Genomic DNA, 25,103 nt, shown 5'->3' on the forward strand with positions numbered 1-25,103 from the left:
TGGCTGTGAAATTTTATTATTCCTGGCATGGGAATTTTTTTTTTAAAAAAAATCAACTATTGCTATAGAAAAATGCATCAGAACTCTCTCTCCCTCCCTCTCTCTCTCTCTCTCTCTCTCTCTCTCTCTCTCTCTCTCTCACACACACACACACACACACACACACACACACACACACACTGATCTAGTCACATCCCACATTTTACTTTCTTGCTCTTTAAAAATATTTCCCCGTTTCAGTTTGTTCAAAAGGAAAAAGGAGAAGAAATAAATCCAGATGCTTCCGCGACAAGATTCTGAAGGCAGGCTGATCTCCCAAAACTTATTTCTGTGCTGCATAGTTTCAGTTAAGTGAATGGGAACATAAATTTAGCATACTAGATTGACTCCATCTGTTGGGACCTCACAAAAGCATCACAACCATCCCATGAAATCTCACTTCAGATTCACTTCATGGTTTTTTTGTGCTTGAGACTCTAAGCTAGAACAGTTCCCTTTCACCAGAATATATGCATAGCCAGGATCACTTTATACATTCAAGCACAATCGATCTGTTGATTTTTTTCCCCCTCTGTAGCATTTAGGGAAGACATTAAAGACATGTTCCCATAGGAAAAGGAGAGCAAAACCCACCTCACAACTCTGTATATACAGATATCTAGCATCTTCTCCTAGAGGTCTCCATCCATCTTCTGTCCTGACAAGGCAGCCTAAAATTCTAGCTTTGATCCACTGAATGTTATCAACTCACTTCAGGGGTGGGCTTCAAAAATTTTAGCAAGGGGTTCTCTGCCTGGTTGCTGGGTGGGCATAGCCATGGTGGGCGTGGCCTAGTTGGCCTCCTGCACCACGGCGGGGGTAGTGGTGTTTTTGCCCTCCCCGGGCTCTGTAGGCTTTCCTCGAGCCTCTGGGAGGGTGAAAACGGCCTCCCCAGGCTCTGGAGGCCCTCTGGAGGCTGGAAACGTGCCCATTACTGGCCTTCCTGAACTTCCAGTAGGCCTGTTTTTCACCCTCCCAGAGCCTCCGTGCGCGCCCTGCACTTACCTGCATCCAAAACGGGCTGTGTGGGGACTCCTGGGAGGGGCAGGGCAGGGGGGGGCAGCCAGGAGTGGGATTTGAGGGTTCTCTGAACTGCACAGAATCTTAGCTAGAGGTTCTCCCGAACCCCTGCGAACCCCCAGCAGCCCACCCGACTCACTTGTCACTTAGGTGAAGATTGGACTTGGAGAATACACACTCATTGTCAAGAAAAATTGAGGTTGGCTAAAATCAGCCTAACGAAACATGATTGTTGAAATCAAGTTCTTTGCTTTCCTGGGAAAACAGTGTTGGCAACTGGTGATAATGGCTGCTACTGCTTTTTAAGAGCCAAAAAATGAAAGAATATTGATCCTATATTATCTTCTACAAACCAAGATGAAGACTAATCCCTCTGACGTCTTCAGAACCTCCATCCAGCAGAAGATTCACTTTCACTTACAGGACAATGGGAGCTGGACCTAAATTAACAGAGCAAGAAAATATGAAGGACATGACTGGTTCCAAGAATAATGGCAGTTGTGCTTCTCACCATCCTTTCCAACAAGCAGCTGGAAAGTTTATACATATTATTTCCACAACTGGTTGCCCTTAAAGGTTTTGCCTTCTATGAAGAAAAAAGATGGTGACCAGTAGACCACTGAAACGTGGACCACGGGAGCCACTCCATTCCTCAAGAGTCTGCAGAGTTCACTTCTTGCTGATTTATTCCTCTACTCGCTGCCTCTTCAAAGTCTTCTTTTTGGCATGTGAATGTCTACAGGGACAAATGTCACTGCACTGTTCCTGGCAGAGGTGCTACTGTCCTGTCCGAAAACTGAAGGGATGTTGGTCTTTGCATTCTTCGGCTCCAGCTCTCGTTTGGTTCTCATATGCCTACAAAGAACCAAGCAGACTTTGTGTTAGTGTGCTCATGGGTTGTGCAGGCAGAAAAGACAAACAGCTATGGCCTCTGAAAACTAAACATCCCTGTTGTAGGTAAGCTTTTGCAAATCGCGGTCCTGATGCACAGGCTACATTCTTCTGAGAAAGCATCCATTCAAGGAGAATATTCCTGAAATTATTTTCTTTTTAGAATAAATTTTGCAAGGTTTAAAATCAAATTAAATGAGACAAGGTAAGGGAGGGGGATTGTAGGACATTTTCTTTCGCTTACATGCATTCCAGAGGTGGGTTTCAGCAGGTTCTGACCAGTTTGGGAGAACCGGTAGCGGAAATTTTGAGTAGTTCGGAGAACCGGTAGTAAAAATTCTGACTGGCCCCGCCCCCATCTATTCTCTGCCTCCCAAGTCCCAGCTGATCAGGAGGAAATGGGGATTTTGCAGTAACCTTCCCCTGCCATGCCCACCAAGCCACACCCACTAAGCCATGCCACACCCACAGAACCAGTACTTTGACTTTGCTCATTGGAAGCCAGCTGGGAAGGTTGCAGATGGTGATCACGTGACCCCAGAATGCTGCAACCATTGCAAAGACACGACAGTGCCTGAATTTTGATCACGTGACTGTGGGGATCCTGTGAGGACCAGACGTAAGTCACTTTTTATAGTACCATTGTAACTTTGAATGGTCATTAAATGAATGGTTGCGCATTGAGGACTACCTGTACAGTATATACAGCCGTGATGGCGAACCTATGGCACGTGTGCCAGAGGTGGCACGCAGCACCCTCTCTGTGGGCACACGAGCCATCACCCCAGTTCAGCTCCGCTGCACATGCGTGTGTGCCTCCCTCCAGGCAGCTGGTCTTTAGGTCTCTGCTGTGCATGCATGGAGGGGTGGGGCGCATGCGTGGGGGGTGCGTGCGCATGTGTGTGGGGTGGGGCCGCGTGCGTGGGCCCTGCAGGGCATGCGTGGGGAGTGAGGCGTATGCATGGGGACCGCAGGCGCATTGCATTTTGGGGGTTCGGGTGCGCCCGTGGCTTAGGAGCTGGGTACTTACGGGACCGCCTGCTGCCTCCAGTAGCCTCTCACTATGGAGGATCTCGGATTTACGCACCTTCCGCCGTGCCCTCAGGACCTTTTTATTCCAACAGGCTGGCCTGGCCTAACCTCCCTTTTTAATTGTAAATTTTAAATTTGTCTAAAATTTTAGCGTTGTTTTAATCTGTTCTGGGCCAAATTTATTTAATTAGGTTTTTATACTGTTTTTAAATTTTGTAATTCTGTGTGTTTTATCTCTTGGCTGTTCACCACCCTGAGTCCCTCTGGAGTAGGGCGGTATATAAATCAAATAAATAAATAAATAAATAAATAAATAAATAAATAAATAAATAAATAAATAAATAAATAAATAAATACATACATACATACATACATACATACATACATACATACATACATACATACATACATAAAATGTGTGCACGCTTTGGACACTTGGTCCAGAAAAGGTTAGCCATCACTGGTATACAGTGAATGCTCAGGAGGTCCTGACATGGCTACTTTAATTTATTAGTTTCTTTAGCTTCTGCCAACCTAGCAGTTTGAAAACCCGTAAAAAATGCAAGTAGAAAAATAGGGACCACCTTTGGTGGGAAGGTAGCAGTATTCCGTGTGCCTTTGGCATTGAGTCATGCCAGCCACATGACCACAGAATTGTCATCAGACAGCGCCGGCTCTTTGGCTTAGAAACGGAGATGAGCACCACCCCCTAGAGTCGGGAACGACTAGCACATATGTACCAGGGGAACCTTTACCTTTACCTTTTACAATATTAAAAACAGATTATAAAAAAGAACTTGGGATGGAGTACAATATTAGAAACAGACTATATGCAGCAATTAACAAAATGTCAGGGTTTGATTAATTGTCAGAGATTAATTGTTGCTAGAAGTGCTCATGGTTTATTTAATCAATCAATTGGATTTATTTACAGGGCTTTTAGGCTGAACAACAGAAATTTTGGGCTCAGTTGTGGTTGTAAGTTGAGGATGATCTCCATTTGTGTTTTTGATAAACAAAAATGGCATGCGAGCTTGCAACCTCTCACAAAAGGAAAACAGCAGAGACCCTGAATGTAAAAATGTGAGGACAGCAGAATTTATGAGGTAAAAAAAACCCCACGGAACACACAACCAGAGTAGCAGCTTTCCTCAGACACAATGGCATCAAAATAAGTACATCCACCTCATGATCTCATTTATTCAATGATGTCATTATATATGTGATGCAGGGGTGAAATGCTCTGAAGTCTACCGGTTCGCTTCGCTACTGGTTTGCTGCGTGCACGCATGCACAGTATGCACCAAACATGCGCTTTGCGTGCATGCGCACCACATGCGCTACCGTGCAACCCTAAAAAAGGAGGATTAAGAAGCCTTTTCTGAATCTTCAGAGGTAAGTAGAACAGCAAGGGGAGGGGGGAACAGCTGTGCCCCGCGATTTAGATTCGAAAGTAGGATATAAATCGCGCCGCACAGCTGATCTTCGGAAATGCTGCTTCACTCAAACTGGTAGCATTTATTACTATTGATTTGGGCGAACCGGTCAGAACCGGTAGCATTTCACCCCTGATGTGATGTCACTACTCCCTCTCGCACCTCAGAAACGGAGTGATTGCATCCAGTTAGTAGATTGATCTCCTGAAGAATGAAAGGAACTGGAGAGAGAGAAAAAAAATCAAATGACTAACCTGTTATACGTTTTAAGGATGAGCAGAACTGTTGTAAATATTACTATGACGCCCACGACAATAGCTGCTACTATTGCTCCAGAGCCTAACAAGGAGAAAGAAAGAAAAACAGGCTTTTAAATACACTTTAATTGCCAGTTTATAATAAAATAAAGCTCCCATGTTCTAGGATACGTACAAAAATATCCCAAAATTTTATCTTATTTTTAGCTGTTTTCTTAGAAACATTAGTATTATTTGTTATAGGTTTAATTCACCCTTAAGAGTCAAGTAGTCCTCAATTTATGACCATTCATTTAATTAGTGTAATTAAGGCAGTGATGGCCTTATAGGTTTTTTGGGGGGGGGCAGGGTCTGGGTGAGAATGTCCTTGTGTCCCCCATGGAAGACCTCCTTTTACAACTTTTTAGTAATTTTATTTATTTGTGCCTTTTGAGTCAATGTCCATTCATGGCAACTGCCAGACTAGTTCCTGCAAATATTTGGCAATATTTTGGAGGTACCGTGTTTTCCCAAAAATAAGACCCTGTCTTATATTTTTTTGAACCCCAAAATAAGTGCTTGGCCTTATTTTCGGGAATGTCTTACTATTTTGGGGCGCATGGAGCAGGACGGGGCTCCTCTTGCCGTCTTACCTGATTTCCAGCTCTGTCTCCCTAACCCTAACCAGAGGAACCGGCTGTGCATGTGTTTACATATTTTTAGGGAGGACTTATTTTCCGGGGGGGGGCTTATTTTAGCACATGCACTCAAAAGCCCGATTGGGCTTATTATCAGGGGATGTCTTATTTTAGGGGAAACAGGGTAGTTTGCCATTGCTTCCTTCTTAGGACCTAGAGCAGGGGTCAGCAACCTGCGGCTCTGGAGCTGCATGTGGCTCTTTTATCCCTCTGCTGCAGCTCCCTGTCGCAGATCGGCTTTCGGTTAGGACAGGTAGAGGAAAAAGGACCCTGCGCTAGGAGGAGACTCTATGGTGGGGAAACCGGACTTCCGGTCGGCTTCAGAATTGATTGGGGGGCTTCCGGTTAGGACCTTTGTGGCTCTTTGAGTGTTTAAGGTTGCTGTCCCCTGGCCTAGAGAGGGGAATTGGCTCAAGGTCACCCAGCTGGCTTTGTGCCTAAGACAGGACTAGAATTTTCGGTCTCCAGGTTTGTAGCCTTAACCACTACACCAAAGTGTCTTTTTCTTGATAAATCAGTAACTTATCAGTTCAGACATCAGTGGTGGGTTGCTACCGAATTGGGCAAACCTGTGGCGGTGGCGGGAGGCTCCGCCTACTCTCCCGTGCGCACGAGCGAATCAGTAGCAAACTAAATTGAAACCCGCTACTGTCGGACATATCTGATTTTGTTTTCTTAATGCATGGTCTAATGTCAATTCAGAGACTGTGTATTATGAAACTGTCCTTTGAGTGTTTTGTTATGGATTGAGAAAACATATCATAAAATGAAAGCAAACAAAAAGGGTTAAATTTTATTCTTCATTCTATCTCTTCATTCCATCTTTATATACCACCATCTGATACCATAAACTAAAACTTACGGATATAGTTTACTGAAATGAAACCTTTAACTCCTTTAGGATTAAAAATATGTTATAACTCCCACCAATACTCCCCTCAACACTGACAGGGCAAGCCACCTGTATATATAAACAGAGAGTAAACCCAACTCTCTTCTAGCACTGATGATGTTACTTAGCTGGGTAATGAAACATCTGTAAGAAAACAGCCAAGCTCAGAGAGCACCAAGGACCCCACATACGTATTTCCAATTCAGTTCCCAGTTGAAAGAATTTCTAATCCAGATCCCGTCACCTCTGCAGCAACTGGGACCTTGTCAGAGCAAATCCAGAGCTGTTTCATTCAGATCCTGAAGATGTTTCTTTTCGCCCATTCACACATTGGTGGTGAAAAGCCCATAAAATCACCCAGCACCACCTCTGCCCTTCCTTACTCTGATAAAGGATTTGCTCTCGAGACTTCGTGGTCACATTCTTCCAAGGCAGGGAATATTCAGACGTTGGGGCAGCTGTAGTCATCTTGATTCCAACTAGGCGGAAAAATGAAAAAAAAAAAAAGCATTAGAATGGTGCAAAGGCAACCAGTAGGAGAATCGTAAGAGAGGCACCAACATCACCAGCCTGGATAGCTCTGCAGACTAAGCACTATAATTTAAGACCAGCTGTCTGCAATTAAAGTAAGTTCGAATCTCACCAGGCTCAAGGTTGACTCAGCCTTCCATCCTTTCTAAGGTAGGTAAATTGAGGACCCAGTTTGTGGGGGCAATAAGCTGACTTTGTATAAATATACAAAAGTATGAAGGCTATTGCTTAACGCACTGTAAGCCGCCCTGAGTCTCCAGAGAAGGGCGGCATATAAATCAATTTTTTTTAAAAAAAAAAAAATCAGGCAGAATAGAATAGAATAGAATAGAATAGAATAGAATAGAATAGAATAGAATAGAATAGAATAGAATAACAGAGTTGGAAGGGACCTTGGAGGTCTTCTAGTCCAACCCCCTGCTTAGGCAGGAAACCCTACAGCAGTGGTGAAATTCAAATTTTTTTACTACCAGTTCTGTGGGTGTGGCTTGGTGGGTGTGGTGTGGATGGTGGGCGTGGCTTGGGCATGGCAGGGGAAGGATATTGCAAAATCCCCATTCCCACCCCACTCCAGGGGGAAGGATATTGCAAAATCCCCATTCCCACCCCACTCATGGGGAAATGATATTGAAAAATCTCCATTCCCACCCCACTCTGGGGCCAGCCAGAGGTGGTATTTGCCGGTTCTCCGAACTGCTCAAAATTTCCGCTACCGGTTCTCCAGAACCTGTCAGAACCTGCTGGATTTCACCCCTGATGTGATGGTTAAGCAAGGGATCATATGACCAGACCCAATTTTGCCAACATTTTTACTGTAGTCTTTAAGTGACTCACACCATTTTGCAATATCCTTCCCCCAGGAGTGAGGAGGGAATGGGGATTTTGCAGTATCCCTCCCCTGCCACGCCAACCAAGCCACACCATGCCCATCAAGCCACGGCCACAGAACCAGTAGTAAAAAAAAATTGGTTTTCATCCCTGGATAAGTGTTCATGATATTGATAATAAACAGCAAGTGCTTTTTCAAACATAGTTGTCTTAAAAACAACTTTATTGTCTATTTCCAGCCTCTGTGTTCGGTTGCAGATGTAATTGCAGGAAATTCACCCTGATTAGCAAATGTTTTCAAATTTTCTATCTTGAATAGACAGGATGGGTCTTTTTTTAAAACTTGGAAATAAAAACAGAGATCGTCTGGCATCTGTTCCCATGGCAGAAGAAATGGTTCGAAAAATCACAGCTGGCTGTAAAAAGGCTGTGGGGAATGGAGCCCAGCACCTACTACGGTAATACTGAAACTTATAACTCAGTTATAGAGAAGGGAACTTTTCTAAATGCAATTTCAGTAGCACAAGTAAAAAACTAACAAGGGAACTTGAGCTCACTGCTGGCAACATGCCTCCCCAACCCCCCACCCACCCCCCACTGCCCCTTGCCCCATTGGTGTCTCTTGAGAGTTTTGCCCCAAGCTTTCAAGGCTTTGAATTGCAAAGTTGTTTGCACTGTGTACCACGTAGTCTCAGAGTTTCCAGCCAAAACGGGCAGCAGCAAACATGAAAATAACTCTGGATCTGAACCTATAACGGCCGTCATTCTCCTCCAAGTGAATAGTGCCTTTGTGGACCCAAGGATGACCTACTTTTGTAACCCAATCATCTAGTGTGGTCAGGGATCCTCTTTTTCCAACTTCTCCTTTTTTTGAAAGAATCTTGTTCCAAAGTTCTCCTTTTGCAGCTCATCCAGCCCCCTCCCCTCCCCTTTCCCCCCCTCCCTCCTTCCCTCTCTGTCTCTCAGCTGGCTATCAATTTCTAATGCAGGATCCTTTCACCATCCTAGGCATCAAATCCATGTTTCCTAAAGGCTACCATGGAACATCTTCTCACTGCTGTTTCATGAGGCTTTGAAGGGTACAAAATGGGAGTGGAGTGGGTGGGTTGTCCCTCTTTTAGGGAGGGTGGCAGCAAGGCTGAATCAATATTATCTTAAAGCAGCAGGGGTTAAGGGCCAACTGACACACAAGTTAGAAGACATTTGCATTTTTGGAAGACCGTTTGCCTCTGGCTGTTCCTTTCAGCAGGGAGAGATTTTGCTAGCTACTATTTTGTCACCGGTGGTCCAAAAAACCCTCTTCTCAATATTCTGCCCTTCGAACTGCAACAAAGATTTACAGATTTACAGAGTTAGAAGAGACCTTGTAGGTCATCTAGTCCAACCCCCCGCCTAAGCAGGAGATCCTGCACCATTTCTGACAAATGGCAGTCCAATCTCTTCTTGAAAGTCTCAAGGGTTGAAGCCCCCACAACTTCCGAAGGCAACTTCTGTTCCATGGGTTGATTGTTCTCACTGTCAGAAAGTTCCTCCTTATTTCTAGGTTGAATCTCTCCTTGGTCAGTTTCCATCCATTATTCCTTGTCTGGCCTTCAGGTGCTTTGGAGAATAGGTTGACCCCCCCCCTCTCTGTGAAAGCCCCTCAGATATTGGAAGACGGCTATCATGTCTCCCCTGGTCCTTCTCTTCACCAGACTAGCCATGCCCAGTTCCTGCAGACGTTCTTCATACGTTTTAGCCTCCAGTCCCCTAATCATCTTTGTTGATCTTCTCTGCACTCTGGAACAACTCTCAACAACTTTTTTATAGTGTGGTGACCAAAACTGGATGCAATATTCTAGGTGTGGTCTTACACCTTTATTAGTTACATTTATTTATTTATTGGTAGTCTTAGATAGATTCAGATTAACAGAGTTGGAAGGGACCTTATAGGTCATCTAGACCAACCTGCCTCCCAAGCAGACTCTACACCATTTCTGACAGATGGCAGTCTCTTCTTGAAGGCTTCCAGTGATGAAGCTCCCACAACCTCCGAAGGCAACTTCTGTTCCACTGGTTGATTGTTCTCACTGTCAGGAAATTTATCCTTACTTCTAGGTTGAATCTCTCCTTGATCAGCTTCCATCCATTATTCCATGCCTTCGGGTGCCTTGGAAAAGAGCTTGACCCCCCCCTCCTCTCTGTGGCAGCCCCTCAAATATTGGAACACTGCTATCCTGTCTCCCCTGGTCCTTCTCTTCACTAGACAAGCCATACCGAATACTTGCAACCGTTCATTGCATGTTTTAGCCTCCACTCAAGATAAATAGCAAAGAAGCAAAAATTCAATATAACTTGGTCTAAAGCAGGATTTCTCAATCTTGGCAACTATAAGCCAGTGTGGACTTCTGTTCCCAGAATTCCCTAGGATTGTTGGCTGAAGAATCCTGGCAGTTGAACTCCACACAGCTTCAAATTGCTAAATCAGGCGTGACTCACTTAATAAGCGCCTTGCTTAGCAATGGACATTCTGATCCCAAATATGGTTGTAAGTCAAGGACCAGTAGTGGGTTTCATTTACTTTCGCTACTGGTTTGGAACTGTGAGTGTGCGCATGTGTGTGCTTGATTCGCTCGCTCGCGGCACTTCCACGCATGCACAGAACCTTCTGCACATGTGCAGAGCGTCTGTGATGACGTCCGGGTGGTTGGGTGCCTCTGCTACCAGTTCACCCAAACCGGAGCGAACCGGTAGAAACCCACCACTGTCAAGGACCATCTCTACCCTGGAACAATCCTGTTTTGGAGTAGCAGTTTCCCAACTATGTTTCTGCGGCCGAATTAATGTTGCAGGGAGAAGAGGAAGAAGTCCAATCCCTGTTTTCTGAGAGAGAGAGAGAGAGCTGGAAGCCGTGGCACCCACCAGCTGCACTCCGTCCTTCCTCGCCCTGAATATAAAAGCTCTTTCTTTTCCTCTCGAGGCACACCTGCATTTCAATCTTGCACCTTTATTTTCGATTGGGAAGGGTGGGCAAACAAAGCTTTCATTCAATTTGCTGGCAGCTGCGTCAGCCAATCTAAAGGCAACAGAGGAGCTGTTTCTCTCTGGAGAGGTGCTGACTTGATCCTTGCTTTCAACAGGATTCTGCTTCTGCGCCGACTTTGCAAAGCCAGGAAGAGAGTTACCAAAACACGTACAGGAAGTCTTCCACTCCCCACAGTTCACTTAGCAACCATTCAAAGTTATAGTGGCACTGAGTTCTGACCATTTTTTCACACTTATGACCATTTTGCAACATGTCCATGGTCACGTGATCAAAATTCACTTAGCGACCACTCAAAGTTATAGCGGCACTGAAAAAAGTGAGTTTTGACTGTTTTTCACACTTACAACATGTCCATGATCATGTCATGTGATCAAAATTCAGATGCTTGGCAACTGGTTCATACTTATGATCAGTGGTGGGATTCAAAAAATTTTATTACTGGTTCTGTGGCTTGGTGGTGGTGGCTTGGTAGTGTGGCAGGAATAGTATTTAGCTGCCAGCTGCCTGCAATTATTGCGAATTCAATTCTCACCAGGCTCAAGGTTGACTCAGCCTTCCATCCTTCCGAGGTAGGTAAAATGAAGACCCGGATTGTGGGGGCAATAAGCTGACTTTGTATAAAAAAGAACACCGCTTGGGGGGGCCTGAAAGCCCTACTAAGCAGGTATATACAAAAGTATGAAGGCTATTGCTTAATGCATTGTAAGCCGCCCTGAGTCTCCGGAGAAGGGCGGCATATAAATCAAACTAATAAATAAATAAATAAATAAATAAGGATACTGTAAAATCTCCATTCCTATCTCACTCCAGGGGAAGGTTACTGCAAAATCCCCATTTCCTCCTGATCACCTGGGACTTGGGAGGCAGAGAATAGATGGGGGCGGGGGCCAGTCAGAGGTGGTATTTGCTGGTTCTCCAAACTACTCAATATTTCCATTACCGGTTCTCCAGAACTGGTCAGAACCTGCTGAAACCCACCTCTGCTTATGACCATTACTGCGTCCCCCAGTTCATGTGATCACCTTTTGCGACCTTTGGACAAGGACGTCCAATGGGGAAGAACAGATTCACTTAGCAACAGCAATGATTCATTTAACAACTGCGGCAAAGAAAGTTAGTAAAATTGGGCAAAACTCACTGAACAAATGTTTCAATTCCCAGCAGAAATTTGGCGCTCAATTTTAGTTGTAAGTCGAGGACTGCCTGTATATCCCACACTAGCTAGATGTCCACCCTGCCTTTCATTTGGGAGCTCCAGGTGGGCACACAGAATATACCCCCTTCTCCTTCCCTCACAACAACAGCCTGAAGAGCAGAACTAACCCATTCCCTATGGGGCAGGGATGAAATCCAACAGGTTCTGGAGAACTGGTAGCGAAAATTTTGAGTAGTTTGGGGAATCGGCAAATACCACCTCTAGCTGGCCCCAGGAGTGGAGAGGGAATGGGGATTTTGCAGTATCCTTCCCCCAGGAATGGGGACAGAATGGGGATTTTGCAGTAACTTTCCCCCAGGAGTGGGGACGGAATGGGGATTTTGCAGTATCCTTCCCCCAGGAGTGGGGACGGAATGGGGATTTTGCAGTAACCTTCCCCCAGGAGTGGGGAGGGAATGGGGATTTTGCAGTATCTTTCCCCCAGGAGTGGGGACGGAATGGGAATTTTGCAGTATCTTTCCCCCAGGAGTGGGGACAGAATGGGGATTTTGCAGTATCTTTCCCCCAGGAGTGGGGACGGAATGGGGATTTTGCAGTATCCTTCCCCCAGGAGTGGGGACAGAATGGGGATTTTGCAGTATCTTTCCCCCAGGAATGGGGACAGAATGGGGATTTTGCAGTATCTTTCCCCCAGGAATGGGGACAGAATGGGGATTTTGCAGTATCCTTCCCGTGCCACGCCCACCAAGCCACGGCCGGAAAACCGGGAGGGAAAAATTTTGAATTTCACCCCTGTAAGGGGGAAAAAACTGGCTCCTCTCCTGACTTTTATGGCAGATGACTCACGTCCAACTGGGAAGGTCTAACTGGTCGAGTTCAAATTCCACATGGAACAGAATGAGTTGAGATGTAAAAGCTCACAACCCAGCGCAACTATACATGCTACCTACAAGCAGCTATATCGGAAACAGTCCGGGTGTACAAACAGAACTGGATAGTTAGGCCATTTCTAAGCTATTTATCATCTTCAATATGGTTGCCTTCTAGAGGTTACCAGGAGTGGGCTTCAAAAATTTTAGCAAGGGGTTCTCTGCCCGGTTGCTGGGTGCGCGTGGCCATGGTGGGTGTGGCCTAGTCGGCCTCCTGCACCACAAGGGGGAGCGTTTTTGCCCTCCCCGGGCTCCGGAGGCTTTCCTTGAGGAAAGGAGGGAGGGCAAAAACGGTCTCCCGTGGCTCTGGAGGCCAGAAACAGGCCCATTTCTGGCCTTCCCGAATTTCTGGTAAGCCTGTTTTTTGCCCTCCCCAAGCCTCCGCATGCGCCCTACATTTACCTGCATCCAAAACGGGCCACGTGGGGACTCCTGGGAGGGGAGGGGTGGGGTGGGCGGGGCCAGCCAGGATTGGGATTCAGGGGTTCTCTGAACTGCACAGAATCTTAGCTAGAGGTTCTCCCGAACCCCTGCGAACTCCCAGCAGCCCCACCCCTGCAGGTTACCTATAGAGAGCATCTCATTGACTCAAGACATTGACTTAAAAAAAGAGAGAGAGAAAGAGTGCCAAGTTTCTAGAGAAAGAAATATTGTGATGGACTGGGAGCAGCTCAGGACATGGGTTCTTAGACACCCAAGAACACCCAATTTCCCTCCAGCCAAGGGCAGCCAGGATTTGTAGGAGTTGGGAGGCCAAAGTGGAGTTCCAAATTGGAAGGAAATTTGGAAGGTTTAGATGGTAACAGGAAGGAACTCACCTTAAAACCCACAAGGATGCACTTGGAGGAGCAGTTGCAACTTTTGAGCAACCTCTTGGTTCAAAGTTCCAGTCAGGGGACACCACTGAATAGCCCCTACTTCATAAACTGACCCCCAAATAGTCTCTTTCTTACCTAAACACAGAACATTTCCCTATTCCTTAAACAGGAGGAGGGGGGAGTGGAAAGGGAAGAAGAAGAAGAAGAAGAAGAAGAAGAAGAAGAAGAAGAAGAAGAAGAAGAAGAAGAAGAAGAAGAAGAAGAAGAAGAAGAAGAAGAAGAAGAAGAAGAAGAAGAAGAAGAAGAAGACGAGGAGGAGGAGGAGGAGGAGGAGGAGGAGAAGGAGGAGGAGGAGGAAGAAGAAGAGGAGGAGGAGGAGGAGGAAGAGGAAGAAGAAGAGGAGGAGGAGGAGGAGGAGGAAGAAGAAGAGGAGGAGGAGGAGGAGGAAGAGGAAGAAGAAGAAGAAGAAGAAGAAGAAGAAGAAGAAGAAGAAGAAGAAGAAGAAGAAGAAGAAGAAGAAGAAGAAGAAGAAGAAGAAGAAGAAGAAGAAGAAGAAGAAGAAACATAAAGCAATTTGCTTGTTCAAAGCTGGGATGACTAGCAACTTTTAATGATCACTAGGAAATTTGTGACCTCTTGGGTCATCCTTAGAGAGAAAGGTAGTACAGTCCGATGTGACTAGAACGAACATTAAATTTTCTTGAATGATATTGCTATCCCTTTGCTTTGAAAATGAGCACAGGCAGGCAAAAAAGCAGCAGAAGCGGAAGCGACTTCCGAGTTCCCGCAGACTTCCTGCTGACTTTGCTTGTGGGAAGCTGGCAGGGAGTGTTGGAAATCACAAAACACGTGACCACATGGATGCTGCACCAGCCACAACTTTGCAAATAAAACTGGTTTGGACATCATAATAAAAAAAAATATACAAGCATCTGCTGGCTGGGGAATTCTGGGAATTGAAATCCAACATGCCTTGAGGTTGGTGAAGTTGAGAAAGCCTGAGAGACCCTGCCTAGATCGGATGTTAGCAACCTGCAGCTCTGGAGCCGCATGTGGCTCTTTGGGCCCTCTGCTGTGGCTCCGTCAGGTGATACCACCACTGGCTGGCCCTGCCCCTCGCCCTACCCTCCAGTCACTCCTCGCCTGGCCTGAAAAGGGTGGAGAAGCGGCTGGGGCAGAGGCAGAGAGGTACAGAGAGAGGGGGAGAGAGAAGGGGGGAGGGAGGGAGGGGAGAGAGAGAGAGATGTCAAAAGGGTTTTGTGGTTCCCGGTGTTTTTTAACAACCGGTTCTCTGCCCTAATGACCGGCTGGGTAGGCGTGTCTAGGGGGGGTCATGTGACTGGTGGAAGTGAGTGACGTCAAGTTGGCCACGCCCACCCATGTTTTGTGGCTCCCGGTGTTTTCTTTTCTGTGGGAAACGGGTCCAAATGGCTCTTTGAGTATTTAAGGTTGCAGACCCCTGATCTAGTCCAACGCCTTGATGCTGCACCCTCCACGGTTGCACTCCTCTCTAAAGCGGGTGATGTGGTGGGAAAGCAGACGAAAGACATTGTGTAAGGTTGGATCTTTTCAGGTAGAGCCTTCTCATGTAAGGAGAATACTAAGTGTTGTGTCTCTGGGCACATGGATCAGTGCATTTATACGGAGAAGAATAGGATTGGGCAAGAGAGAACTTCATTTGTGGTGAAATTTTGAATGTTGCAATTTCAAACCGAAGCATGAGCCCAGACATGTCTCAAGTCACAGTTTCCTAAATTTTGCAAGCCAGGACATTTTGTTTGAAAGAACAATAAGGAAAAGCCTACATAGAAATACTTCTGTTTATGACAATTATACAGACATGCATGGCATTAAAACCAGCATTTGCAAAACATGCATAAAGCAGGAAGAGAGCAAACAGAGATCCCTGTGTTTGGAGAACTCCTATCAATCCCATTGCAAGCTTCAAAAGAAGATTCTAAGTTTGGCAATTGAACTTAAGTCATATACAGTAAAGAGAAAGTGGGGGTGGGGGGAGCTGAAATTGAAAATGACAAGACCCTGATTGGCCCATTTTTACATGTAGATCACATCCTTGCAAAACTTATGGCTTGGAGGGGGGGCTACATGCTCTCTCATTATCAGTGAAAAGGCCTTCCTGTTTATGCATAGTATGGGACATAGAAAAGCAAAAAGACTCAACCACAGGGGTGAAATGCTACCGGTTCGGCCCAGTTCACCCGAACCGGTAGCGGCAACTGCATGTGGTTCGGAGAACTGGTAGTGGCGGCAGCGCGAGGCTCCGCCCACCTGCCTGGACGTGGTTACTTCCTGGTTTTAACCAGGAAGTAACCTGTTTTTGACCCTCTGCACATGTGCAGAAGGCTTTGCGCATGTGTAGAGGGTCCAAGCGCGCACGTGACGTACGCAGAGCACACACTTCCAAACCAGTAGAGAAGGTAAGTAGATTTCACCCCTGCTCAACCAGTATATGCAAATTTTTAAAACCCAGTTTTAAAACACCAGAACAATTCAGTTGCTGAAATTCTTGTAACCCTATTGCTATCCTACTGCAATAAATCTTGCTAAAGAAAACTCTGGAGGATTTTGCTAGGAAAGAATCATGTTTGATTTTAAGTAGCTGGCAAAGAGGCAGAATCTAATTCCTCCTACCTTGTTTCCCCAGAAATAAGACATGTCTGGATAATAAGCCCAATCAGGCTTTTCAGTGCATGCGATAAGCCACCCCTGCAAAATATGCCCCCCCCCCCAAACTACTTACATGCATGCGCAGCCGGTCCCGCCATTTCCTCTGGTTGCTTGCCGTGCAACCAAAATGAGTTAAGGAGGCAAGGCTGGAGGAGGTGGGGAAGGGGGGACATGCCCTCCCCTCCCTGTTCTTTGTGCCGGCTGAGCGGCCCAACATGTCCCACCCCAATGGCAACAGCAGCCTGGCTGCTTCCCTTCCCCGCCATCTCTTTATCGAGAGGGGTGGCAGGTGGGGCGGGGGAGAAGCAAGACGTGTGGAGCAAGACGTGGCTCCCCTTGCCATCTCTTCTCCTCCCCCCCCCCCCACTGGGCATGGCAGGGCTCTTGCCCCTTGCTTAGCCACCCGCCCCCTTTAGGGATGTAATTTAGGGGGTGGCAAGTGGGGCGGGCGAGAAGCGGGACGCACATCTTACCTTTCCAGCTCTGTCATGTTCCTCGCTGTTGTGTCCAGGGAAACACGCTGTAAAAGAAAACCTTATTGCGAGTTCGAGAAGTTTGATTGAACTCGCGAGAAGGTTTTCTTTTACAGCGTGTTTCCCTGGAAGCAACGGCGAGAAACGCGACGGAGCTGGAAAGGTAAGATGCGCATCCTGCTTCTCACCCACCCTACCTGCCACCCCAAGAGATGGCGGGGAAGAGAAGCAGCTGTTGCCAGTTGGGCAGGATGTGTTGGGCCGCTCGGCTGGTGCGAAGAACAGGGAGGGGAGGCGACGGCAGCGACGGAACATCCAGTCCCATGCTCGCCGCCTCCTGCACCCCTAAAATAATAAGACCCCCGATAATAAGGCTAAGCCCTTATTTGGGGGCGTGTCAAAAGAAAATAAGACCCTGTCTTGTTTTCGGGGAAACACAGTATCTTTTAACTCAGAAAAGGACCCCAAAGAGTCTGCAAATATTTATTTCAATGTCAATGTGCAATAAAAATCATGCCACCTATAAAGCTAAGCAACCAGGCTGAAAAAAGGCCTTTTGTCGTTTTGAAAAGCAGAATTTCGCACAATGGGCTCCCTACCAACCTCCAATAATGAAGAAGAGAAGCCATCAGCAAAGGACGTTTTCTCAAAGAATGAAAACCTCAGCAATTCCTGCAGAGCAGAGTGAATTTCCTGAATTAATTCCTCTGCAGGGTTTCCTGAGTTCCAAGAAACAAGCACCAACGAATGTGACAAAGCAAACAAACAAAGAAATGGCAGCCTTTGACCTGTTCACGCTGCTCTGTTTCTTTCCTGTCCAAAGGAGGTGACGGCAGCCAATTTTGATATATATCACAGTGCAGCAGGGGTTTCTCAGTTTCCCCCCAATGCTGTAAAAATGCTGCAGCTATGCCACTGGGATGAGAACATCTACACCAGGGGTGGGTTCTACTTACCTTTACTACCGGTTCGCAACGGGATCGCACATGCGCCCTGCTTTGCTCGTACGCATGCCCTACTTCGCTTGCACACACACGCGCCCTGCTTCTGCGCATGTGCAGATCACTGATGACGACATCCGGGGCAGTGGGCGGGGCCTCTCGCCAGTTTTACTACCGGTTCTTGCGAACCGGTCTGAATGGGGAGCAACCCACCACTGATCTACATATGGAAATGCAAGACGCACTTCCAGAGCGGAATGGGACAGCTTGCCATGGCCGACCCACTGTGGCTAACTGGCCAGAGTCAATTTGCCAAGACCAACTCGTCATGGCTAACTCACCACGGGATAATTCAACAATTCAAGTTTTATTATTTAAAATAATTAAAATATTATTGTGATTTTTTTTGTCATTCACATTTCATTTTGTCCCTCTTTTTGCTTCCTTTCTTTAATGATTCTATTCCACCATTTCTTTGATATTGGTGTAACTCTTGTCCCACAGTGAGTTATCCTGCAGTGAGTTGACCCATGGCAAATTAGCCACAGCAAGCTGCCTGTGGCAAGCTGCCTGTGGCAAGTTCGCTGTGGTGTTGGAAGGAAAATTGAAGTCCAGTTCCAAGCTGGGAATAAAATGGAGGCTGATTGGAAAGTTTATACAGCGTGCAGTTCTGGGACAGTTGAGAATGGGTGGGTTTTATACTTTCTGGATTCCTATGCCCTGGGAAGGGCAAAAGCACTCCCCCCCCCTGCTGTGGTGCAGGAGGCCAACTAGGCCATGCCCACCATGGCCACGCCCACCCAGCAACCAGGCAGAGAACTGGTTGCTAAAATTTTTAAAGCCCACCCCTGTGTATTCCCCATTGTAGGGCAGCAGAGCTGGTCTGGGGACAGAACATTTGGTAGTTCAGGAATAAAAATAGGTTTTCCATTCAACCATTGAAATAAAAGGACAAGCCTTCAGGAGAGCGGAGAAGGAGACGTCACAAGGAGGAGGATTAAGGTCTGTTGAAGGCGTCATAGGAGGAAGGAAAGCAAAGAACCGAAAACTCAGAGAAAGAGATAAGATAAATTTTAAAAAGGACAAGGAGAATGAAGAACAGCAAAGGGCTCCAACATTCTGTGTCTTGACAATAATATAGGTAGTCCTCAACTTACTATTATTTCTTTAGCAACCATTTGAAGTTACTATCTTGCAAGCAATTCTTGCACTTATGATTGTTACAGCATCCCCATGTTCAAATATAGATTCGGGTAATTATGAGGGTTGCAGCACCCTGGAGTCACATGATCGCCACTTTGTGACCTTCCCAGCCATTTTCCAACAACCAAAGTCAATGGGAGAAATTGGATTTGCTTAACAACCAACTGCATGCTTCACTTAACAACTGCAATGATTTGCATAACAAGCATGGCAACAAGTGTTGTAAAATTGGGCACAACTAACTTAATAACCGCCTCTCTTGGCAATGGAAATTCTAGTCCCAACTGGTCGTAAGTTATAGGTCCCCTATAAACAAGGCAACTAGAAGGAAGAAAGGAAATAATGTTTTGGAAAAACGAGATGTGGCATTTTGTGCGAAGAGATCAAGAGCTGAAAATGTCGTTGACGCCAAAGCTTTTGAAAGGCTGCTCTATGAAACATGCCAAGTATACCTAGAAGAATATTTATCTTCTTCAGCATAGCAAACACTCAAAGTGTCTGAATGTTGACTTTTTCAAAGTATAACTGTCACTTTACATTGATTAAATAGCCCTTAGGCACAGATCTGGCAACAAAAATATGCCCGCTGTTGTTGTTTTTTAGTCGCACCAGGTTAAAAAAGAAGAACTGAACCAATGATGTGAAATACAAAAGCTGGAGGCAGAACTAGGAGGCAGAGTTAAGCATGTCATCAGCTTAGAGTCCTTACGTTGCCACAAACGATCCAAGTCTAGAACCTCCTTGAATTCCTTTGACCTTTATTTAGTGCCAATTTAGTGCTGACTGTTAATCAGGGGTGGGCTGCCGGGGGTTTGCAGGGGTTTGGGAGAACCTCTAGCTAAGATTCTGAGCAGTTTGAGAACCCCCAAATCCCACTCCTGGCTGGCCCCACCCACCCCACCCCTCCCAAGAGTCCCCATGCGGCCCGTTTTGGATGCAGGGAAGTGCAGGCCGCGCGGGGAGGCTTGGGGAGGGCGAAAAACAGGCCTACCGGAAGTTCGGGAAGGCCAGAAACCGGCCCGTTTCTGGCCTCCAGAGGGCCTCCGGAGCCTAGGGAGGCCATTTTCACCCTCCCGGAGGCTCAAAGAAAGTCCAGAGAGGGCAAAAACGTCCCCCCCTGCCGTGGTGCAAGAGGCCGATTAGGCCATACTCACCATGGCCACACCCACCCAGCAACTGGACAGAGAACCTAAAATTTGCTAAAATTTTTGAAGCCCATCCCTGCTGTTAATCAATTCTTCTGTATAGGCTCGAATAAATCTTCTATGCTGCAATCTAGCGGATGGTCCTGATTCTTTGCACTTCACAAACCCCTGTAAATTAATTCTTAATTTAGATATTAATTCAGATACAATCAGGCCTGGTGAACAAGCGTGAGACTTAAGAATGAATCTCTACTGACATTGATAAACTGGATCCTATCTATGTTGTTATCTGAGGAACTGTCTCACCCCAATGGGATTGGCCTGCCCCACCCACATCAGCAGGAGTGGCATGCTGAGGACCCCTTGGTCAAGGAATTCTGGCTCATGGGGTCTGGAAGAAGAGCCTTTTCTGCCATGGCTCCTGCCCAGCAGAACATTGTGCACCCCACAGGTCAGGGGTCAGCAACCCGTGGCTCTGGAGCCGCCTGTGGCTCTTTCATCTCTTGGCTGTGGCTCCCTGTCACTCAAAATATGTGTCACAATCGCCAATCTGCAACACCCATAGGCACTCGATTTATTGAGTTTTTTGACCCCCGTAGGCCAATCATGGATAAATCCAAGAAAAGAAAAGTTTCAGAAGAAAACAGAAGGTTTAATTCAACTACATCTGCTAGTTTTGTGGCTGCTCAGGAAATAGTCAGGCATGGAAAAGGTTTTGTGGCTCCCGGTGTTTTCTTTTCTGTGGGAAACGGGTCCAAATGGCTCTTTGAGTATTTAAGATTGAAGTGAAATCCAACCCAACATTCTTGGCCTTGAGAAAGGTTCTGAACAGCTGGTCTGAGGTTCATTCTGGAGGATTAAGACAAGACCCCCACCTCCTCTCCCTGGCCAATTTGCTCCATTCCTCCCCATCTTTGTCGATTTTAATCCAATGTAATGTGACTAGCGTTTTAGCGTCTTATCGTGGTTTTAGTGGATTCTAAACTGCCTAAAGTTTTTCTAGACGAGAGGAGGGGCAGATAAGCCAAATCAATAAATACACAAACAGCGCTTTCAGAAGAGGGCAGAAGATGTAGAAGATACTGAAAAATTACTGAAAAGAAGAGAGTTGCAGTTGCTCCACGATGAAGGAAAAGCACTACATGTGTATTTAGAGATCCTCTGTGTTATCATGACAACATCCAACGGAATTGCTGTCTTAATTCAAACTGACAAGTCACTTTTTCAGAGCCCCTGGTCCTGAAGGCGACTAAGTCATAGGCCATTTCCGCAGCAATAACTTACAGCATCCTTGAGTCATTCATCTCCACGGCAATCTATCACTAGGAGAAGGGTTCTAAATCTCTCAGCGATTGCTGAATGAGGCTGTAAATCACCACTATGGAAATGAAAGTTGCTAGACTAACTCAAAAATAGGGTTCTCCAACCTTGGCAACTTTAAGACTTGTGGACTTCAACGCCCAGAATTCCTCAGCCAGCTTTGCAAAGCTGGCTCCCAGAATTCCCAGAATTCTGCAAAGCTGCAGAATTCTTTGCAAAGCTGGCTGAGGAATTCTGGGAGTTGAAGTCCACAAGTCTTAAAGTTGCCAAGGTTGGAGACCCCTGCTCTAAAAGACATAAATCAGTGGTGGGCTTCAAAATTTTTTTACTACAAGTTCTGGGGGCGTGGCTTGGTGGGCGTGGCAGGGGCCATTCCCACCCCACTCAAGGGAAAAGGTACTGTAAAATCTCCATTCTCACCCCACTCCAGGGGAAGGTTACTGCAAAATCCCCATTTCCACTCGATCAGCCACATTTTTATTTTATTGTTTACACAATTTACCTAACTCAGACCACATTAGATGAAATTATTCCCTTCTACAAAGCCACTGAAGGTTTCAGTGACCTGGTTATTTTTATTTATTTAAAAATGATCTAAAAAAAAACCACAGTCCTGGCTCGCAGGCTTAAAGAAAAACAAAATTGCTTTAGTATCAATTATTAATGTAAAAATTGATCTGACGTTTCTCTAACCCCACATCAATCTCAAAGTGTGTAAATGTTAAGACATAGATACTGATTAACAGTAAGAAAGTAATTATTGACACGTCATACAAAGGTTGCCCTAACAGTTCAGATTAATATTGATAAAATGCTTTAAACACTGCACCCCACCCACCCCTTAAAAAGTTTCCTATGTCAGTGGCTCCACATCTGCCCTTCTTAAATTTAAAATCTATACCCAGGCTTTATCATGGGAAAAAAAACAACCTTAATTGTCCATATCTTTGCTCACAATTAAGTTTTCAAGGGTTGCAATTCTGGGCATTATCATGCGTGGTTTAGTTACTTTAATCATATCCATTCCTACCCACTTTGGAAAGCTCTCAAGGTGGTAAAACCCTAACTTCGAAGGGAAGTAATTCTGCCCACCCTAGAAAGGAGGGGAGGGGGAGGTAATTACCCCAGCCAGCAAGTCAAAATGTACTTTTGGCTTTCACATCCTCCAGAGATTCCAATTTTTAAACCACCCCCTTCTTTTAAGACCATAAGCCTGAGTTTGTGTGTGTGTGTGTGTGTGAGAGAGAGAGAGAGAGAGAGAGAGAGAGAGAGACTGTGTGTGAGAGTGAGTGAGACTGTGTGTGTGTGTGAGAGAGAGAGACTGTGTGAGAGAGACTGTGTGTGAAAGAGTGACACTGTGTCTGTGAGAGAGAGTGACACTGTGTGTGTGTGAGAGAGACTGTGTGTGTGAGAGAGAGACTATGTGTGAGAGAGAGACTGTGTGTGAGAGTGACACTGTGTGTGTGTGTGAGAGAGAGAGACTGTGTGTGAGAGAGTGACTGTGTGAGAGTGAGACACTGTGTGTGAGAACGAGTGACACTGTGTGTGTGTGAGAGAGAGAGACTGTGTGTAAGAGAGTAACACTGTGTGTGAGAGAGTGAGTGAGACACTGTGTGTGTGTGTGAGAGAGAGACTGTGTTAGAGAGAGACTGTGAGTGACACTCTGTGTGTGTGTGAGAGAGAGAGAGAGAGAGAGAGACTGTGTGTAAGAGAGTAACACTGTGTGTGAGAGAGTGAGTGAGACACTGTGTGTGTGTGTGAGAGAGAGACTGTGTTAGAGAGAGACTGTGAGTGACACTCTGTGTGTGTGTGAGAGAGAGAGAGAGAGAGAGAGACTGTGTGTGAGTGAATGAGTGAAACACTGTGTGTGTGTGTGTGTGTGTGTATGTGAGAGAGAGAGAGAGAGAGAAGAGAAGAGAAGAGAAGAGAAGAGAAGAGAAGAGAAGAGACGCTCCATTTTGCGCTTTAAAGCCACCCCCAACCAATGCAAAACCACAGATGGAAGAGCTGAGATTCAGAAGAAAAAGCAGCCCTTTCAACCAAGACCCAATTTGCCGACTGAATTTGCGCTACCCAAGACTGAGAGGGGAACCAAAACGCTGATAAATAACCGAGGGAATCAGTTTAGGATCCCTTTGGAGGGGGGAGGGGGAGGTCCGCTTTAAAAGATTTGGAAAAGCGGGAAAGCGGGATATTTATTTATTTGTGACGAAGTGGGGATGTGGGGGGGGGGGGGAAGCCTGTGTCGAGGTTTCCTCAGAGTGAGGCTGCAGGTGTGTCGGGCGTCGCAGTCCAAAGTCCTCCGAGAGTTCTGAATAGGGATGGAAAAGCGGGGGGGGGGGGGCGAGGGGGGGAACCCCGACCCACCTGAGGGACCCAGATGGAGAAGGGCTCCGAGCACCTCTCGCAGAAGGCGGGACGATCCGCCTCGCCCGCGCAGCGCTGGCTGAGGCTGGGCTGGGGGAGCCTCTCAGTCAGGTCCCGCTGCTCCCGCGCCCCTTCTCCGGGAAATCCACCCGCGAAGGGGCGGCGGGGAAGGGAAACGCGCGCGGCCAAACGCCGGGAGGCAGCTCCAAGCGGGCAGCGAGCGCCTGGGCGTTTCGGCAACCGGCCCGGTCGACGGGCAGGAGGTGGGCGCGCTTCCCTTGGGACCCACGGGGATGCCCGGCCCGATATGCGGCTGGCACTCACCTTCTCCCGGGCAGGACTCTTAGCGGAGCGCCCTGGAGCGTCTTCTGGCACCGCTCGCCGCCATGCTCGGGGTGCGCACCAGCCGGCCGGCCCCTCCCCGGGCGTCCTGGTTCAGGTGATGCGGCGGGCTGGGCTGGCCCAGGCGGGGACAAGCCCGCTTCCTCCTCCGCCCCGGCTGCTGGCCCGAGAACGAGCGAGCCTCAGCGCCTGCTTTTGCGCCCAAGAGAAGGACGAGGGAGCTGGTCCTGCGCCCCCTTTTTATCTTCAGGGCGGGGGGCGTGGTGGACGGGGGAAATCGCGCTCTGAAGCATGTGCAGAGCGCGCCTCTCTACCGTTCGCCGCGAGGGTGCACCCCGCCAGGCATCCAGCTGCTGGCGTTTCCCTTCTCTCTCCCCCGGTAGTGTTTTGACTTATTAAAATGTATTCAATTCAAAGCATTTGCTTTTTGAAACTACTAATAACCTATGTATAGGTAGAGAGACAGTAGACGTCGCTGTGTAAAAACTGAGTTACACTTCATTCAGCATAAAATCACCCAGGTTGCCCCAAAGCCTTATCATCTTGGGTTTTTTACCCAAATAGCTTTTTCTGGGTTTTTAAATTTTTTTTTTATTTTGCATGTCATCTTGAGGACTAGTCTGTGAATGCCCAGCAAAATTAAAACACATACACCCACACGAGTAAATTTTCCTTTACAAGTTAAGAGAGCCTAAGAGTTGTGGAGTGGGTGAAGAGGTGAAAGGAGAATATTGAAGTATCTACAAGAGTTAGGCACTTTTCTGCTGTAGTTTCTGGGGCAGGAGTTCCCAAATGTTTGCAGCAGAGGAGATAAAAGTCACTTCCGAGTTTCCCAGATAAATCTGTAAGGCGATAAATCATCTGCTTTTGTCCAACGAACAGGTGAGAGGGAGGAAACTTTCCTTGCTTCCAGTTCAGGTGTGGCTGGAGGCAAAGTTCCTAGGTAGCCTTGGAAGTTTGGTTGTGCCTGGACAATAGTCCAAATCAGAACATGGCCCGGTAGTTATAGACTGACTTCATATAACTTAAAGAGAAGCCACGTTTTCCACATTTATCGAGTGGTACCTAGATAAATAGGTACCACTTTTTCCAT

General features: G+C 46.7%; 1 protein-coding gene across 1 annotated transcript; it reads right to left on the reverse strand.

The window, feature by feature from the left end:
* Positions 1-24,224, reverse strand: NCMAP (non-compact myelin associated protein). Its single transcript, XM_034413764.3, has 4 exons — positions 23,993-24,224; positions 6,628-6,723; positions 4,673-4,757; positions 1-1,914 (listed from the first exon to the last, which is right to left on the reverse strand). Exons 2-4 carry the CDS (start codon positions 6,710-6,712, stop codon positions 1,767-1,769), a joined length of 318 nt encoding a protein of 105 aa, XP_034269655.2. The 5' UTR covers positions 6,713-6,723; positions 23,993-24,224; the 3' UTR covers positions 1-1,766.
* Between the last annotated feature and the right edge of the window lie 879 nt (positions 24,225-25,103).

This window comes from Pantherophis guttatus, chromosome 10 (assembly GCF_059756535.1).
Source record: "Pantherophis guttatus breed Tessera chromosome 10, ASM5975653v1, whole genome shotgun sequence".
NCBI classification, from domain to species: Eukaryota; Metazoa; Chordata; class Lepidosauria; order Squamata; family Colubridae; genus Pantherophis; species Pantherophis guttatus.